Source organism: Ochotona princeps, chromosome 3 (genome assembly GCF_030435755.1).
Source record: "Ochotona princeps isolate mOchPri1 chromosome 3, mOchPri1.hap1, whole genome shotgun sequence".
Lineage (NCBI taxonomy): Eukaryota > Metazoa > Chordata > Mammalia > Lagomorpha > Ochotonidae > Ochotona > Ochotona princeps.
In genome coordinates this window covers 9778356-9796553 of record NC_080834.1, presented here as the reverse complement: position 1 = coordinate 9796553, position 18198 = coordinate 9778356, and the positions used below count along the sequence as shown (strand labels likewise).

Genomic DNA, 18198 nt, shown 5'->3' with positions numbered 1-18198 from the left:
CTGCTTGTGGCCTGGGAAAGTGGTCCAGGATGGCCCAAAGCCTTGGGACCCTGCACCCATGTGGGAGACCTAGAGGAGGCGCCTGGCTCCTGGCTTCAGTTTCGCTCAGCTCCAATCACTCTGGCCTTTTAAGTAGTGAATTAGCACACAGAAAATCTTTCTTTCTGTCACTCCTCTAAGCATAAATCTGCCTTTCCAATACAAATAAATAATTTTTTTTAAAAGAGAAATTTGTATTTAGAGGAAGATGAGAATGATAAAATTAACACGTAATCAACATTCCGCCTTTCATAAAAGAGTTTTCATCAATCCTCCATTAAAACAAAACAAAAATGCGTTCTATGTATAAGAAGATAACAGAAAAGATATAACTGTGACTTTCGCTGTATCATTTAATTAGAATATTCGGTCTGTTTCATAGACAGCAAGAAAAACAAGGAAGGTAGACAGAATCAAGCATAGAAAGTAACTTTGAGACCAAGTAAAAAGTTTAAAGATATGTTCACAACTTACAAGCCGTAAAGAGAAAACATTTGTTTGTGAACAAGTAAAAAAGTTGAAACCAAGCAAGAATATTTTAAATGGGACCACACAAGATTTAGAATAGCTAAAGTGATCCTGAACAAGAAAGATCAGGCAAGACGCATCACAATATCTGATTTCAAAGCATACTACAAACTTATCATGATTAAAACAGTATGGTTCTGATACAAAAACGGATACATAGATCAATGGAACAAAACAGTCCAGAAATTAATTCACATAAATACAGCCAATTGATTTTTGTCAAAAGTGCTTAGGCAATACAGTGAAATAAAGATAATCTCTTTAAGAAATGGTGCGAAAAAGCTGGAGATGTGTATATACATACACACACAGAGATGAAATTAGATCCATACTATCACCCCATATAAAAATCAACTCATGACCCCCAAAGCACAGGCAACAAAAGCAAAACTAAACAAATCAAATCATATCAAATTCAGAAGATTCTGCACAGCAAAGGAAATGTTCAATAGAGCAAAGAGACATTCAGTAGAATGGGAAAAATTGTTTACAGACCACCTATATAACAAAGGATTAACATCCTGGGTATATCAGCAACTTAAAAAAACCAACAATAGGGCTCAGCATGGTAGCCTAGCAGCTAAAGTCCTTGCCTTGCACGTGCCAGGATTCCATATGGGTGCTGGTTCTAATCCCAGTAGCCCTGGTGCCCATTCAGCTCCCTGCTTGTGGCCTGGAAAAGCAGTACTGGACAGCCCAAAGCCTTAGGATCCTGCACCCATGTGGGAGACCCAGAAGAAGCACCTGGCTCCTGGCTTCAGATCGGTTTAGTTCTGGCCATTGCAACTGCTTGGGTAGTGAATCAAAGGACAGAAGATCTTCATCTCTGTCTCTCTTCCTCTCTGTATATCGGACTTTCCAATAAAATAAAATAAATATTTTTTTAAAGCCAACAATAATAACATAACCACTCGGTCAAGAAGTGAACAAAGGACTTCAATAGACAGCTATCAAAGAAAAAAATGCTAAGAATCAACAATTATACGAAAAAATACTTTACATTACTAGCCATCAGTGAAATGCAAATGAAAACCATAGTGTGACAGGATGTTTTACACCCCTAACAAATCAGTAGCACAAAAGGTAGGCTACTATAATTTCAATGATCTGTGATTGCCTTATACTTTACGGTGGTGAAATGGTCATTTTTCTATCCAGTTACTGTTTATAACAACTGTCTGTATTCCAACTGAATTAAGGACTTTCTGTTTCTTTTTTTTTATTTTTTAAATAACAAAGAAAAAGGTGGCACTAGTGCCATAGCACAGTAGGCTAAGCTTCCACCTCCAGTGCCGGTCTCCCATTTGGGAAGTGAGTCAAGACCCAGGTACTCCACTTCTAATCTAGCTCTCTCTGCATATGGCCTAGAAAAGCAAAGGAGCCTGGATCAAGGCCTTCACCCCTAGAACACATGTGGGAGACCTGGAACAAGTTCCAGATTACTATGTTCAGATAAGCTCACTTCTGGCCGCTGCTGGCATTTGGAGAAGTGAATAAGTGGATAGAAGCCCTTCTGGCCCTCTTCCTCCTCTCTCTAACTGCTTTTCAATAAATAAAATAAATCTTTGAGAAAAATAAAAGCAAGACTTACATAAAACTCCTAACACCGAAAATGATAGAAGGACCAGGTAAACCTTATATAAATATTCACACAACACTGATTTGGCTAAATATCCAGATAGCATTTCATCCCTAAATCAAATATCCACGGATGAATCCCAGTCAGGCCTCCTATGCCATCCGTGAGAGATGTGCAAAGTCAGATATACAGAGAGGAGGAGAGACAGAGAGGAAGATCTTCCGTCTGATGATTCACTCCCCAAGTGACAGCAACAGCCGGAGCTGAGCCAATCCAAAGCCAGGAGCCAGGAACCTTCTCCAGGTCTCCCTCACAGGTGCAGGGTCCCAAGGCTTTGGGCCATCCTCGACTGCTTTCCCAGGCCACAAGCAGTGAGCTGGATGGGAAGTGGAGCTGCCCAGACTAGAACCGGTGCCCATATGGGATCCCAGCATATTCAGAGACAGGACTTTAGTCGCTAGGCCACGGCGTCAGGCCTGTAGAGTTTTAGCCTGTAGAGTTTCCTGAGAGGTCTCCTGTGAATTTAATTGACATTCCTTCATGTCAATTGATTTTTTTTCACATGCACATCTAATGATCTTTTCCTTATGTTCGACTGAAGAAAGCTTGATTATCATGTGTCTTGGTGAAGATCGCCTCTGGTCAACTCTACTGGAAGCTGTATACCCCTCCTCCATGTTGTTTCCCAATTCTTTCTCTAGATTAGGGAAAATTTCCCAGTCTCTCTTTCTGCGCCTTCTAGGACTTCCGTAACTCTTATATTTGGCCTTTTAATGGTGTCTTTCAATTCTTGAATACTTTTTTTAACTTGACCCAGCTCTGCTTCCAGCTTTTTGTTTTTTTTCCCACTGGTGACAGGAAATATCTTCTAATTTTGAAATTCTTCTGCCTCCTTCATTCTATTTTGGAAACCCTCCATTGTACTTTTAATTTGCTCCACTGTATTCTTCATTTCTGTTATATCAGCTTTCATTTGATTAATTTCCAGTGTGACATATTCCTTAAATTCCTTGAACACCTGCTTTATGTGCCTATTATTGTTGACAAGAAGTTTTATAACAAGTGTTTTAAATTCTGTATCCCGTTTTCTCAATGTCTTCCTCAGTTAACTCTGAGGTTGCCAAAGGTTGCTCCTTTGCAGGGGAGTCCTCAGCAATATTCACTGTACCTTTGTCTCCTCTTTTGCTCTTGGTCATTGTACTTCTGGTTATCAGAGTCTTCTCCTTGGGGCAAGTTTCTAAGCTGTGTCACCCACAGGTCTACAGTTCAACTTTACTTATTGCAGTTGGTAAATGGCTCTTTGTTTGCAGACAGTTGTGCCACTCCCTCCAGCAAGTTCCAGGTCTGGGTTCTTATGCTAGGTTTCCACCGTGGTCTCCATAGCCCCAGCTCCTGACTTGCCAGTCTCCACCTCGTGTGATAATGTGTTGAGCCTGCACCATAGTCGTACAACCTCTCTCCCACTTCCAGTTGGAGTAGGTCCCAGGATTAGGGAGACACAGCTGTCCTAAATAGCTATGTTGTTGTTGGTGCTGATCTTGCAGGAACTTGTTGGCAGTTGGGTCTGGGGGCCACAAGAACCTATTTTGACCCATCTGATGCCATAGTTGGTATTATTTTCCTGTGGGACCAGTGCAAATGCACTCAGCCTAGTTGCTCCCAGCTCAGGGCATGCACAGCTCACTATTGTCCCCTGCAGTCTCAAAGCCTTTGCCACGCTGTACAAAATTCCAGCTGATGTGCTACTACTAGAGTTCTACTGGTCATCAGGTCTGAGGGCTACCTGGATCTGTCCTGGGTGGAACCTGCAGGATGCCACATTGTTGCAGTTCACTGAGTCAGAAATGAGTTCACTCCCAGCTCTGTGCATTCAGCTCGAGGAGCCAAACTGGGCTGCGAACTCCACCCTGTTCCTGCATTGCTCATCTGGGACCTGTGGCTGTATCTCTGCTCCTGGTCAAATCAAACAGACCAGCAGAATGAGCAGTTCTTTGTCTGAGTTCACCTCTTGGGCTCCTGGTGAACATCCCTTCCCATCTTGTTGCTGTTGCAGTTCTGGCTGCAGCTGCAATTCCAACTGCTGTTCACTGAATGCCACTGGGGTATCAGTCACTGCAATACCACACCGTTGTGTCCTCTCCTTTCCTGGGTCTCTCGTCTCCAGGTAACCCTCTGCTGGTGTTCTGTCTTCTCCTGTTTCCGGGAATGCATCCTCTCTGCTTCACACCATTACCCTACTCCGCCATCTTGATTCTCTGACAGTAGGATTCTTAACCAAAGCAGTCTTGCTCCAGCATCCTGGCTCCTAACTCGCTGCCCCATACTGTCTTGTTTTAAAATAAAGTAGCTGATACTCAAGATGTTGGATAATTTGCCAAAGGTCATGCAATTGCAGAGTAGCAGAAGGGGAATTCATCTCAGATTTCAATGCCATTGCTAGAGCTCTGGACTACCATGCTGTATAATCCAGCCATTCATACTACCACCCACTGGGTACACCTCTGCTATTCAGCACACTGATCCTCAAACACTATTAAGTAACCATTTCCTTTGACAAATCCCGACAAAAAAGCACACTGGGGCAGTGGTGTGACATAGCAGTTAAAGCCACAGCTTGCTATACCAGTATCCCATATGTGCACCAGTTAGAGTCCCAGCTGCTCTACTTCCAACTCAGCTCCCTGTAGATGTGTCTGAGAAAGCAGGAGAGGACAGTCCAAGTGCTTGGATCCCCAGAACCACCTGGGAGACTGCGATGTACAGGCCGGGCTAGGCCAGAGCCTGTGACCAGGAGTTTCTTCTGAGTCTCTCAGGTAGATTAAGAAGTTAATACCCGTGTAGTATTCAGAATGATGTTGGTACGTAATGAGTGCTTTATAACTGCTTGCTATTTATTACTTTCTGAATTAAATAAAACTTTCTGCTAAGGATTCTGCCAAAAAGGAAGACTGGTTGAAGAAAATGCCTTTTGAAAATAAGTCAAACACACTACTAAAATAAAGCAGGATAGAACTAAATTTCTAAGGCAAGACTATTAATCAATTCCAATTTATTGAACTCCTACTGTGGAACTGACATATGTGTCAGCAAGAACATAAAGTTTAGTAATGAGACATAATCCTGCCTTCCAGGTACCCAATAGTCTACGAAGCTGACTGACTAGTCAGTAACATGCTAGCAACATCTCCAACTAGAGGGATAAACATTGGGGAATTCACAGTCAAGCAGAACTGAGCGACCAAGGAAAAACAAACCTTAAGATTCAAGACATATGGCTAGAATCAACATGATGTTGATCATACAGGCCAATGTATTTCAACCTGTATTATTGTAAGCTCCAACTTCAGGGATGCTTTTAGTAGATTAAAAGGAAGAGTCAATATTTTCTACAGTTTACTCACTTCCTTTGAATGCTTGTGTCAATAGCCAGTTCCCCTCTCTTCATTTTTAGTTCCCCTTTTTATCAGTAATACGCCCTTACAACCTACTTCCCTCCAGCCACCTCTGCAGCCATCAGGAGCCTAGCATTTGTCTCGGCCTACAGATCGTATTTAAGCAGCTCCCATGCTGATGATTTCTTCACTGGATGACGTCAACAGCCAGCATCTCCTACTATATGAAGCACAGGGAACAATACAGTACAAACTTATTGTTCTTCTAACCATGTTTTTTCTCCACAATAAACAATACTGCTGGAACAGTCTCAGATCTTTTGAGGGAGTGAGTGAAATATAATTCGAATGATAATTATAATGACATAGAAACAATTACAACGTGTCAGAGACTATTAAGTTTGTCTTATTTAATTACCACAACACTGGGCCCGGTGGCATGGCCTAGCGGCTAAAGTCCTCGCCTTGAATGCACCAGGATTCCATATGGGCGCTGGTTCTAATCCCGGCAGCTCCACTTCCCAACCAGCTCCCTGCTTGTGGCCTGGAAAAGCAATTGAGGACGGCCCAAGGCCTTGGGACCCTGCACCCGCGTGGGAGACCAGGAAGAGGTTCCTGGTTCCTGGCTTCGGATTGGCACAGCACCGGCTGTTGCAGCTCTCTTGGGGAGTGAATCATCAAACGGAAGATCTTCCTCTCTGTCTCTCCTCCTCTCTGTATATCTGACTTTGCAATAAAAAATAAATAAATCTTAAAAAAAAAATTACCACAACACTGCAGCTTATAAATAAAGAAACTTAAGCACTTGTAGCAACTAAGTAATTTGAGCAAAGTCATATAACTGGTAAAGCCTCCCAAAGCAGCCCATCAAAAACAATTTGACCCATAACACAGCTGAACTAGGAATAGCAATTCACTTTAAGTACATAAATAAAACTAAAAAGGAGTTCAAAGGTGCCAGAGGGTAAGAAATATCCTAGAGACCGTTCTGAGTTGCTCTGCTTTCAATAACTGCTGTAGAACAAGCCTGGCTCCCTCAAGCTCTCTGATGACATTGAAATGCTTTTTTTTTTTTTAATTTATTTAATGTTTTATTGGAAAGTCAGATTTACAGAGACTTACAAATTTATAGATAGGAAGTGGAGTAGCTGGGATACAAACCAGCACCCCATGGGATCCCACCATATGAAAGACAAGGATTTATCTACTTAGCTACCATGCCAGACCGGGGATTGAAATATATAAGAAATGTCACAATACTATCCTGAAGCACAGCCGGGGACCACATAAACTTTGGTTTGAAAATTCTTGCCTTTCTTTTTCTCTTCCAGTATCTTTAGGCAAGTTAGTTGCAGCCTTGAAAGCAAAAAGCAGTAATCCTTAACACAGACCTGGAATACAGGTGCAGAGAGCACGCATGCAGGCCTGAACGCACACACAGTTCCTCTTTTTCAACCTTCAAAGCAGTGTAAAAGGGGAAATACATGCACTTCCCATTGCAGAGGACAGCAAAAAAGTAGTCTGGTAACAAGAACTAAGAGCAATCTTCTCCAAAAATGTTCATATCCACCGTTAAAGATAGGACCTCCCTGTGCTTGTCTTCAGACTCATCACAGCTAACCTCCAGGTGAAATTCCTTTGGACATCTTGTGGAGTGTCTTGTAATACCACCAGTCGAGATACCACTGAGATCTTACAGCCATTGCAGATACAATGAAATTCAAGAGAAACAATGAGCTTCAACAGAACTGCACAGGCTTGTAGCAGGAACATGTGCACACACCTTCTCATACATGCACTTACTTACATTCTCAAGAACATTACCTATCAGATATTCACTATCTGAGATCATAACTAGATCCTAAGCAATAAAAAGAATGTGCTTAGTTGTTTATATGTAAATGTCTATGATTCCATCATTCAGAATTGATGTGAGGATTTTCTTTTAAGGTATTTTTGAGACATGAATAAATTTTGTTATACTTACTGCTAAAATGTCTGCTTCTACAGGCAGAAGGTTTAAGAACGCAAAGAGCTGGACAGTCAAGATGGTATAGACTTGTGTGGCCGACAGCATGAGCATTCCTATGGAGAGCAGCATCTTGTCAAACCACCTGGAAGACAACAAGGATGTTAACGAGAGCTGGGCTTGGTCCGTGAGAACGAATCACTTGTATGGTATTTCCTAATACTCCAAAATTTCCCTTCAACTTTGAATTTCAAAAGATTGAGCTATTGAACAGATGTGGACATAAACACCCAAGATTAGCCAACACAGGCACCCACATAGTCCACATAACTCAGAGCAAAACCAACCTCCTCCTACAGTGCTCGTTTTACAACACAGATGTCGTAAGGCGATGTCCAGAGAAATGACTTTCAATTTAAAAAGCTAAAATACAAAGACTTTAATTTTTACCCTCTGGCTCAATATAAATTCACATGTTAAGAATACTTTTTATTGGGCACGGCACTATAGCCTAATGGCTAAAGTCCTCGCCTTGAACGCCCAGGATTCCATATGCGCGCCGGTTCTAATCCCGGCGGCTCCACTTCCCATCCAGCTCCCTCCTTGTGGCCTGGGAAAGCAGTCGAGGACGGCCCAAAGATTTGGGACCCTGCACCCATGTGGGAGACCCTGAGGAGGTTCCTGGCTCCTGACTTTGGATTGGCTCAGCTGCAGCACCGGCCCACTTGGGGGGTGAATCATCAGACGGAAGATCTTCCTTTCTGTCTCTCCTCCTCTCTGTATATCTGCCTTTCCAATAAAAATAAATTTTAAAAAGATCACTTTTCACTTAGTTATGTATGATATACTAATAATAAAGTGTGAAAATGAATAAATAAATGTAACTTAAAGTGCAGGTTGAACATCCCTAACAAAATTCCATGTTGTGAAATCTCAGTGCTCTGGAAATCTGAATTTTTGGCTTAGCAGCAAGAAAGAGAACTGCAGTAAGTCACTGGAATAAACACTGGAAAAGAGACAAGAATCTAAACTTCTCACAGTGAAAACTTTGTCCAACACAAACAGGCTAAGGTCACTGTATTCTAACAGTGACTCCTGCTGTGATAAGCTGTTTCTAGAAACACACTTTCTGGCCCTATATTTCATTATCCAGGAACTAAAACACATCCTTCCTGTGCATTCAAAAGATAATTTGGGGGCCCGGCAGCTTGGACTAGTGGCTAAAGGCCTCGCCTTGAATGCCCCGGGATCCCATATGGGCGCCGGTTCTAATCCCGGCAGCTCCACTTCCCATCCAGCTCCCTGCTTGTGGCCTGGGAAAGCATTAGAGGACGGCCCAAAGCTTTGGGACCCTGCACCCGCGTGGGAGACCCGAAGAGGTTCCAGGTTCCCGGCTTCGGATCGGCGCGTAGCGGCCCGTTGCGGCTCACTTGGGGAGTGAATCATCGACGGAAGATCTTCCTCTCTGTCTCTCCTCCTCTGTGTATATCTGGCTGTAATAAAATGAATAAAATCTTTTTTAAAAAAAAAAGATAATTTGGGAAACACAAGAATCATAGGAAATTACACAAACTTTTGTGTATGTTTAAATATAAGTAGTTTCTGTGAAAAGGTCCTTGGGATTTTTTTTTTAAGGATTTTTTTTTTTTCATTGGAAAGTCAGATTTACTGAGAGGAGGAGAGACAGAGAGGAAGATCTTCTGTCTGCTGGTTCACTCCCCAAGAGGCTGCAACGGCCGGAGCTGACATAATCCGATGCCAGGGGTCAGGGCATCTGATGCCAGAAGCCAGGAGCTTCTTCCGGGTTTCTTGCGCAGGTGCAGGGTCCCAAGGCTTTGGGCCAGCCTGCCTTCCCAGGCCAAGGGTAGGGAGCTAGAAGGGAAGTGGAGCCACCAGGATTAGAACTGTTGCTCAAATGGATCCAGGTGCACACAAGGCAAGAACTTTGGCCACTAGGCTACCATGCCAGGCCCAGGTCCATGGTTGATAACATAATCATACAAAACCACAGAAGTGTTTTTGTCATTTTTGGATATTTCAGATTTCAGGTTAAATCTTCCTCCTCTGGGAAGCGTTCAGAGGAGAACCAACAGCAAGCTTAAAACCGCTCGTATCATCTCCCCTTACCGAGTTAACACAGATCGTCAATTAGTAGGACTTAGTAGGTAATACATCATTTGTTGAAAAAATTATGCTTTATTTGGTAAAAAGCATTTAACCTATAAGGATTATAAGTCAACTATAAAAGATTGTTGGAAAACATAAACATCCCAGTTGTAGGCAATAGCCTAGGTTGTCTCGTACTGAGGCAAGTTTACACGGCTGGGAGGAAAGCAGCTAGCAGCTGTTGGGCATTCTGGGCCTGGCTGACACCAAATTTGTGTTAACTGTACCAGCATGTCAGCATATTTATTTATTCTTCTTGGTATTTTTTTTCTTAGTCCTTTTTATAAAATATTTATTTTATTTATTTTATTGGAAAGTCAGAATTACAGAGAGAGGGAGAGACAATGATGGTCCCTCCACAAGTGGCTATAATGCCAGAGCTGACCTGAAGCCAGGAGCTGCTTCTGGGTCTCCCATGTGGGTGCAGGGTCCCAATGCTTTGGGCCATCCTCGACTGCTCTCCCAGGCCACAAGCAGGGAGCTGGATGGGAAGTGGAGCAGCCAGGAATACCGACCAGCACCCATATGGGATCCCAGCATGTGCCAGGCCAGAGCTTTAGTCACTAGGCTATCATACTGTGCCATGTTTTTTTGTTTGGTTTGTTTTGGTTTATTCCTGTTGTTGTTGTTTGTTTTTTGCATTCTTTTTTTTTAAGATACACGAGGATGGTAGGGGGGCTGCCAATTGTCAGGGAAGAAGATATGGGGACTTACTAGACCAACTAATGGCATGTTGGACAGGGGAGGAATGATTTCTGAGGTCTTCCACAGACTGGGTCCCTGCAATGGCAGGTAGTGAGTGAGCTAGCACCGTGATTTAGATGGGGAAGCCAGAGGGCATTTGTGGGGTCAGGTCAAGACACCTGCCATGTGGGAGACCCGGGCTGGGCAAAAGATCATCAGCCACAGTCACAGGCAAACGGGCTCTGGGGCATGCCTTGTTGTGCTGGGCCTCAGAACCCACCTGCAAGTGTTGTGGCAGGAGGTGGGTCATGTCTGGCTGGGCCGCAGTACCCACCACAACGTAAGAGAAACTGATCTGGGGGCAAATTCTGTAGGGGACTTGTGGGCTCACCTGTGGGACTGCAACACCCAGAAGTTCACTCAGAGAACTGGGAGTGGTGACACGCCTAGCCAGGTGGGACAACAGAGCTCACCTGACAGGAACCCACCTGACACTCACAGGAACTGGGGCTGAAAGGAGGTCTGTCAGGGCCAGGCTGCAGCACCCACTGGCACCTGCAGACCATGCCAAGTGGGGCTACTGTACCCACTGACACGTGTGCCATCTAGGGCTGGCAGAAGCCCTGGTAGGAAAACTTGGGGAAATCCCATTCTAAGCTGCAGGTTTCTAAATTCTTTTGGTAGCAAAATGAATTGCTTTATATATTAAATTTTCATAGAAAAATTATATTAAAGTATATTTATGTGCAAAACTTTTTGTAATATGTGGAAATCATGTACTGTAAAAAGGCAAAGCACTCCCCTTCCAGGTCACAGATCCCAATGGGGAGCACAAGAGCCAATCTGGAGGTGAGCCAGGCCAGGCAGGGCTGCAACATTAATCAGCATTTGTGTGGGACAGGTCTGGAGAAAGGTTGGGCTGGGCCAGGCCGCAGAACCTGCTGGCATTCATGACTACCATTATTGGGTGTGGACTGTACCTGGCTAGGCTAGGCTGGGCTACAACACTTGCCAGCAATAGTGGAGACTGTTGATGGACCCTGCCAAGTTGGGTTAAAGCACCTACCAGCACATTCAAGATTTGGAGTTGGGAACAAATCTGGTAAGGGACCTCTGGGGACTCACCTGCTAAGTGCAAGACTGGGCTGTAGGCAGACCAGGTTGGGCAAGGATAGGTTAGGTCTGGGAGTGGGCAAGGCTGCACTAGGCTATAACAACCACCAGTGAGTGCCAGAATGGGTACAGGTCAGTTGGGCCATGCCACAGCACCTGCCAGTGAGTGCCAGGACTGGGATTCTCCTAATGGGCCACTGCTTTCAACAGTGAGCATGAGAGCTGGGACTGGGGGCAGGCCAAACTGGGGACAGGTCAGGGTGGGCTAGGCTGCTATACCCGCTAGCAAACATGAGAACCAGAATGAATGCTGGCCAGCTAGTTTAGGCCATAGCACCAACTGGCAAGTGTCAGAGCTGGATGTGAGTCATTTAAGGCTTGGTTGCAGTACCCCTTGGCAGGCGCAAGATCCAAGGCTAGGAACATGACTGGCAGGGAAACAATAGGCACTCCATTGCCAGGCTCTACTTATACTGGTAAGCACAAGAACCAGGGCCAGTGGCAAGCCAGGTAGTACAAGGCAACAGCACCTCTTGGCATATATGAGAGCCAGATCTGGAGGAGAGGTGGGTAGGCTGAGCTAAACAGCAGTACCCATGGGTGTGAATGAAAGCTAGATGGGATGTGGGTGGAGCCAGGCTGGGCCATAACAGGGGCTGGCATGTGCGAAAAACAGGGCTGCAGACAGGCCAACTGGGGATTACTGGCAGTAACCCATACTGGGCCATGGTACCCACTGGTATATATTTCAACCAGACTGTGGTGAGCTAGCTGGGCTGGGTCACAGCACCCACCGGTTCATGTGAGAGATGGAGCTGAGGCAGAATTGACCAGGCAGCTGCATCCACCAGTATGTGCACTGGCTGATGCAGTAACAGACAACACCTGACCCTGCACTGACTGGCACACATAAAAGTTAAGTCTGAGGTCAGCACAGACAAGGTTTCTTGGAAGACTTCCCAACTAGACCACTGGACCTAGACCTTTGCCACAAGGAAAATCACAGGATGTGTGGTCTGAATCTAAAATGTATGTATTGAGACTGGGTTTCCCCAGCTGCTGATGCCTGTTGGGCACCCAGGGGACACAACAGTCAGCTCATCTTCGCCAGCAAGGGACTTCAACTGCCTCATCAGAAAATGGAAAGAACAGGTTAGGCAACTTTCCTGGCCAAGTTTTGCAGCATTTCTGGGTCTACAGATGCACTAAGGTGCATCAGACCTTGAAAAGATTTTCTCAACCATGGAGCAATGAAAGTAGCAACTTCTCATAACTGTCAAAACCATTCAAATAACACTCTCAGAACACCTCCCCACATCGGGGTTTCTAAGGCACCATCAAATGACCATCTCCCATCCCCAGTTGCTGATGTAGTTTGACAGCAAGGAGTAGCCCATTTCCTCCCCCTCTGCTAATAAACGCGGGGTGGGGACTGAAAACGTTTGTCCTACCCACCTTCTTCCATATCTGACCCTTACCACCTTAATCACATGCCCACATAGATATGCATTTCACTCAATTACATAAAGAATATTAAAGATTTTTTTTTATGGGAAAGGCAGAATTGCAGAAAGGCAAGACAGAGAGAAAGCACTTCAGTCTGCTGTTTCACTCCTCAACTGCCCACAGTGGCTGGAGCTGAGCTCATCCAAAACCAGGAGCCAGGAGGCTCCTCTGTGTCTCTCTTGCAGATGCAGTGTCCCAAGGCTTTGGGCCATCCTCAACTGCTTTGCCAGGGCACAAGCAGGGAGTTGCATGGGAAGTGAAGCAGCCAGGACACAAACCAGTGTACATACGGAATCCCAGTTCTTGCATGGTGAGGATTTAGCTACTGAGGCATCATACCAGGCCCAATTATGTAAACAATATTTTTAAAGAATATTAAAAAGAAAATTTAATTTTTTTTAAATCAACAAAAAAGGCCCCCGATTTCCACAGTATATTTCTTAAAATCAGACATAATTTCAAAGGGAACCTGGAAATTACTTATGGATGGTAAAAGTACTCTATGAAGTTTCTTGTATTCTATGAAACTTCCATGCTTCTGCCATTGGATCTCACCACTGACAATCTAGTCATTACATTCTTTAGTGAGTACAAAGGCTCTGCCTGAGCATGGGAACCAGGGTAGGGGGCAGAACTGGTGGGGGTTATGGGGAGTCGCCCCAACCAGGCTGCAGCTCCAACCGGTTTGCGTGAGGACCGAGTATGAAGTGGGCAGGATCAAACTGGACCACAACACCCGTTGGTTCACGAGAAAGACAGGGCTGGAAACAGAACGAACCCAGCAATCCCAACGACCAGCATGAGCATAAGCTGATTGGTGTGATGGACAGTGTGGGACTCTGTACTAGCAAACTCGCGCAAGAATCAGGCCTGGGATCATCTCAGACAAAGTTTCTTTGGAGATCCCTCCAACTGAACTGCTGATCTTAGAACCCCAACCATGAAGAGACTGTTAGCCAGTGGATTCTGAATAGGGTTCATTGCGATTGGAACTGAGAGATTGGCAGCAATCCAGAACTGATGAACAATCAAAACTGTATGAGCAGGACCCTCAGAGCGCGCGTCCCGTTGGGGATCTAGGATGGGTGGGAGGTTGGGTGGGGCTTTTCCCTTTGTCTTTTTCCCTGACCCCAGACACAGGGTAAAATGATATTGCAAAGTGGGTAATACAATGGTATTACCCACTTTACCTGTAGCCCTTGACACTTTGTTCCCTAATCAACTAAGTAAGATTATTAAAAAATAATAATAATAAAAAAACTAAAAAAAAAACAAAAAACAAAAAACAAAGGCTCTGCCTGGATGGATCTACGTCTTCTTGATGAAGATGAACTTTGGATTTATATCCTGGGCCTCTATGTATTCTGTATTCTCCCATGTCCAGCTAGGGTCTACCAGCTGGTCAGTGTATGTGGCCATCAACACACCCTGAACATTACATTTCCAGTTTTTACTAGACTCCCTCTTTGAAATCTTTCAATTGTTTTAATCTCTATATTAGAATGAAGTATTTTTTTAAATTGCAACTCTAATAACCACCAAGAGGAACATAAGCATCTCAAGGCAATGTCTTTAGAACCATGTGTGCAAGGAGAACACAGGGCAAACACCTTGTAAAATCCTGCTGATGAACAAGCACACATCTCTTTCCCTTCTTCCAGTCCCATTTCTCCTCATTTTTATCCTTTCTTCACTTCCCTTTCCCTATCAAGCTACCAAAGAAAGAACACTGCTCTCTCTGAATTTTGAGTTTGCCTACAATCAGAAGAAAGTTAAACTTCTTCAAAATTCAAAGTAGAGAAGTTTCAAGAAAAGCTTTAAAACTATCTAGCAGGCTAGGCCTAGCACAATGACTCCATTGGCTAATCCTCCCCCTTTAAAGAACCAGGATCCTGGGCCCAGCGGCGTGGCCTAGTGGCTAAAGTCCTTGCCTTGAATGCCCCGGGATCCCATATAGGCGTTGGTTCTAATCCCGGCAGCTCCACTTCCCATCCAGCTCCCTGCTTGTGGCCTGGGAAAGCAATTGAGGACGGCCCAATACCTTGGGACTCTGCACCTGTGTGGGAGATCCGGAAGAGGTTCCTGGTTCCCTGCTTTGAATCGGCGCAGCACCGGCTATTGTGGTCACTTGGGGAGTGAATCATCAGATGGAAGATCTTCCTCTCTGTCTCTCCTCCTCTATGTATATCTGACTTTCCAATAAAAAACAATTTAAAAAAAAATTAAAAAAGAACCAGGATCCCATATGAGTGCCTGGTTCATGCCCCAGCTGCTCCACTTCCTATCCAGCTCCCTGTCTGTGGCCCGGGGAAACAGTGGAAATTGGCCCATAGCCTTGAGAACCCTCTATCCACACGGGAGACTTGGAAGAAGTTCCTGGCTCCTGGCTTCAGATCAGCTCAGTTTCGGCTTTGCAGCCATTTGGGAAGTGAACCAGTGTTTGGAAGATCTTTCTCTCTGTTTCTCCTTTTCTCTGTAGCTCTAACTTTGAAAAATATGTATATGAACATACACATATATTTAAAAAGAACTATCAAGCAGGTTTCTAAATATGTGTCTACTGCTATAATCCTTAATCATATCTAGTTTGCCCACTGGCAGAATTTAGTTTGTACCAGCTGCTCCACTTACCATCCAGTTCCCTGTCTATGGGCTGGGAAAGCAGTGAAGGACAGCCTAAAGCCTTGGGACCCTGCACCCACATAGGACACCCGGAAGAAGCTCCTGGCTCTGGATCAGCTCAGCTCGGACTATTTGCAGTCATTTGGGGAGTGAACCAACAGATGGAAGATTCTTCTGTCACTCCTCTCCATAAATCTGATCTGACATCCCAATAAAAAATTTTAAAAACATTTAAATAAAAAAGAATAAATATTAATGTTTTTATGTACATGATAGTATTGTGGCTATATTTTTGGAGATATCTGGTTTGGTATTTCGAAGTAAAAAGCCATAACAACTGTAATTTAAAATATCTCAAGAAAAAAAACACATGTTAAAACTAGATGAAGGATCGGGATTCATTATCCTATTTACCTACTTTTCCATGTTTGAAACATCTGTGTAATAAAAAGGTTTCCTTCTCATGGTAACTAGGTCATATTAACTCCTCAGTGATCACTTTCAATTTTTTATATATTTTTATTTTATTTAAAACACAGAGACAGGTACAGAAAGACCTTCCATCTACTGGCTCACTCCCTCAGTGTCCACAACAGGCAGAGTAGAGGTGGCCAAAGCCAGGCAGCCAGGACCCAACCTGCATTACTCTGGCAGGTACCAGGGATCCAAGCATCTGAGCCATTACCTGATGCCTCCTAAGATGCATGGAGTAGGACACTGGAATCCGAAGGCAAGCCAGGACCCAAACACTCACACCCTAGTGATACTTTCAGAAAGTCCCAAGCTGACTCAAAGCTGGGAGCCAGGAGCTTCTTCCAGGTCTCCCAGGTGGGTGCAGGGTCCCAAGAACTTGGGCAATTTTCTGTTGCTTTCCCAGGCCATAAGCAGAGAGCTGGATGGGACGTGAGCAGCAGACACAAACTGGTGCCCATGTGGGCTGCTGGCGTTGCAGGGTGGAGGGTTAGCCTGCGGCAGCATCACACCAGCGCTTTTGTCCATTTCTAGCTGGCTTATTTCACTTTAGCATGACATCTGGAAGGTTTATCCACGCTGTAGCCTGTCAGAATGTCCTTCATTTTTATCTTGAACATTATTTCCTTGTCTACATGTGACTAGATGGTTTATCTACTCACTAATCAATGAATACTTGGGTTGCTTCCACCTTTGGCTATTGTGAACAAATATCTGAGTTTCTGCTTTCAGTTCCTGAGTTTGTACCCTGCAATGGAAATGCCAGGTCAGACAATATCTATGTTTAATTTTTTGAGTTGGTGCTATCACATTTTTACAGGGGTGGCATCTTTACATTGCTATCAGCAATGCCCAATGACTCATTTATTCACATCCTTAATGACACTTATATTCTGTCTCACATATGCATCTTCACACTAATGGAAACTAAAATATCTTATTGTGATGCTGATCAATAGTTCCCTAGTGATTGATAATGCTGACTATATCTTCCTGTACTTTTTGGTCATTTCTATACTTTGGAGAATTTTCTGTTCAGGTCGTTTGCTGATTTACAATGTTTTTTGCGCTTTGATTTTTAAGCTACAAGAATTCCTCAATTATTCCAATGTCGGTTGTCTGATTACATACATTTTCTCCTATTCTGTAGACTGGTTTTTGTTTTTCACTTTGTTAACAGTGTTTATTTGTGGCTTGACTGGAGAATCCTCCCCCTGAAAGTGCCAACATCCTTTATGGGCACCAGTTCAGGCCCAGCTGCTCCACTTCCCGTTAAGCCCCCTGCCTATGGCCTGGGAAAGCAGCAGACGGCCTAATGCCTTGGGACGCTGCACTCTTGTAGGAGACCCAGAAGAGGTTTCTGGCTCCTACCTTCAAATCAGCTTAGCTCTGAACAATGTGGACACTTAGTGAGTGAACCAGCATACGAAAGATCTTTCTCTCCTTCTATTCTCTCTGTAAATCTTTCCAATAAAAATAAATAAATCTAAAAAAAAAGTGTTTCTAAAAGCATGAAAGCTTTCAATTCTCATAAAAATCCAACTTATCTACTGTTTCTTTTGTTACCTACATTTTTGCTGTCATGGTAAAAAAATTATTGCCAAACCCAATGTCATCTATACTTTCTCTCAGAGTTTACATATGACCTCTTTTGTTTAGCTATTTGATCTATATTGAGCAAATTTTTTCTATAATGGGGCGTAGGTGACCTGCTTTATTCCTTGAGGGTTGGATATCCCGTTTTCCCGATGCTACTCATTGACTGTAACCCATGAACTTTCCACAGGTTGAACCATCCTTAAACTCTAGGAAAAAGTCCCATGTGGTCATGGTATATAGTAAATTTAATATGTGGTGAATTCAGTTTCCTAATACTCTGTTAAAGATTTTGGCTACAATAATCAAAAGACACACCAATCCATGGTTTTCTTTCTTCAACTTTTTTTTTGAAGATTTATTTCATTTTTTTATTGTAAAGTCAGATATACAGAGAGGAGAGACAAAGAGGGAGATCGTCCAAGTAACCACAATGGCCGGTGCTGCACCAACCCGAAGCCAGGAGCCAGGAACCTCCTCCAGGTCTCCCACATGGGTGCAGGGTCCCAAACCTTTGGACCGACCTCGACTGC

The 18198-nt window shown here is 43.9% G+C and overlaps 1 protein-coding gene across 1 annotated transcript in view; it reads right to left on the bottom strand.

Moving 5' to 3' along the window:
- The window catches only part of RNF13 (ring finger protein 13), a 78594-nt gene that overhangs the window by 52613 nt on the left and 7783 nt on the right, over positions 1 to 18198 (bottom strand). Inside the window, exon 2 of the mRNA XM_004597700.2 lies at positions 7526 to 7652. Coding sequence (XP_004597757.1) covers positions 7526 to 7639 — 114 coding nt within the window. The 5' untranslated portion in view covers positions 7640 to 7652. The remainder of the gene's footprint in view (positions 1 to 7525; positions 7653 to 18198) is intronic.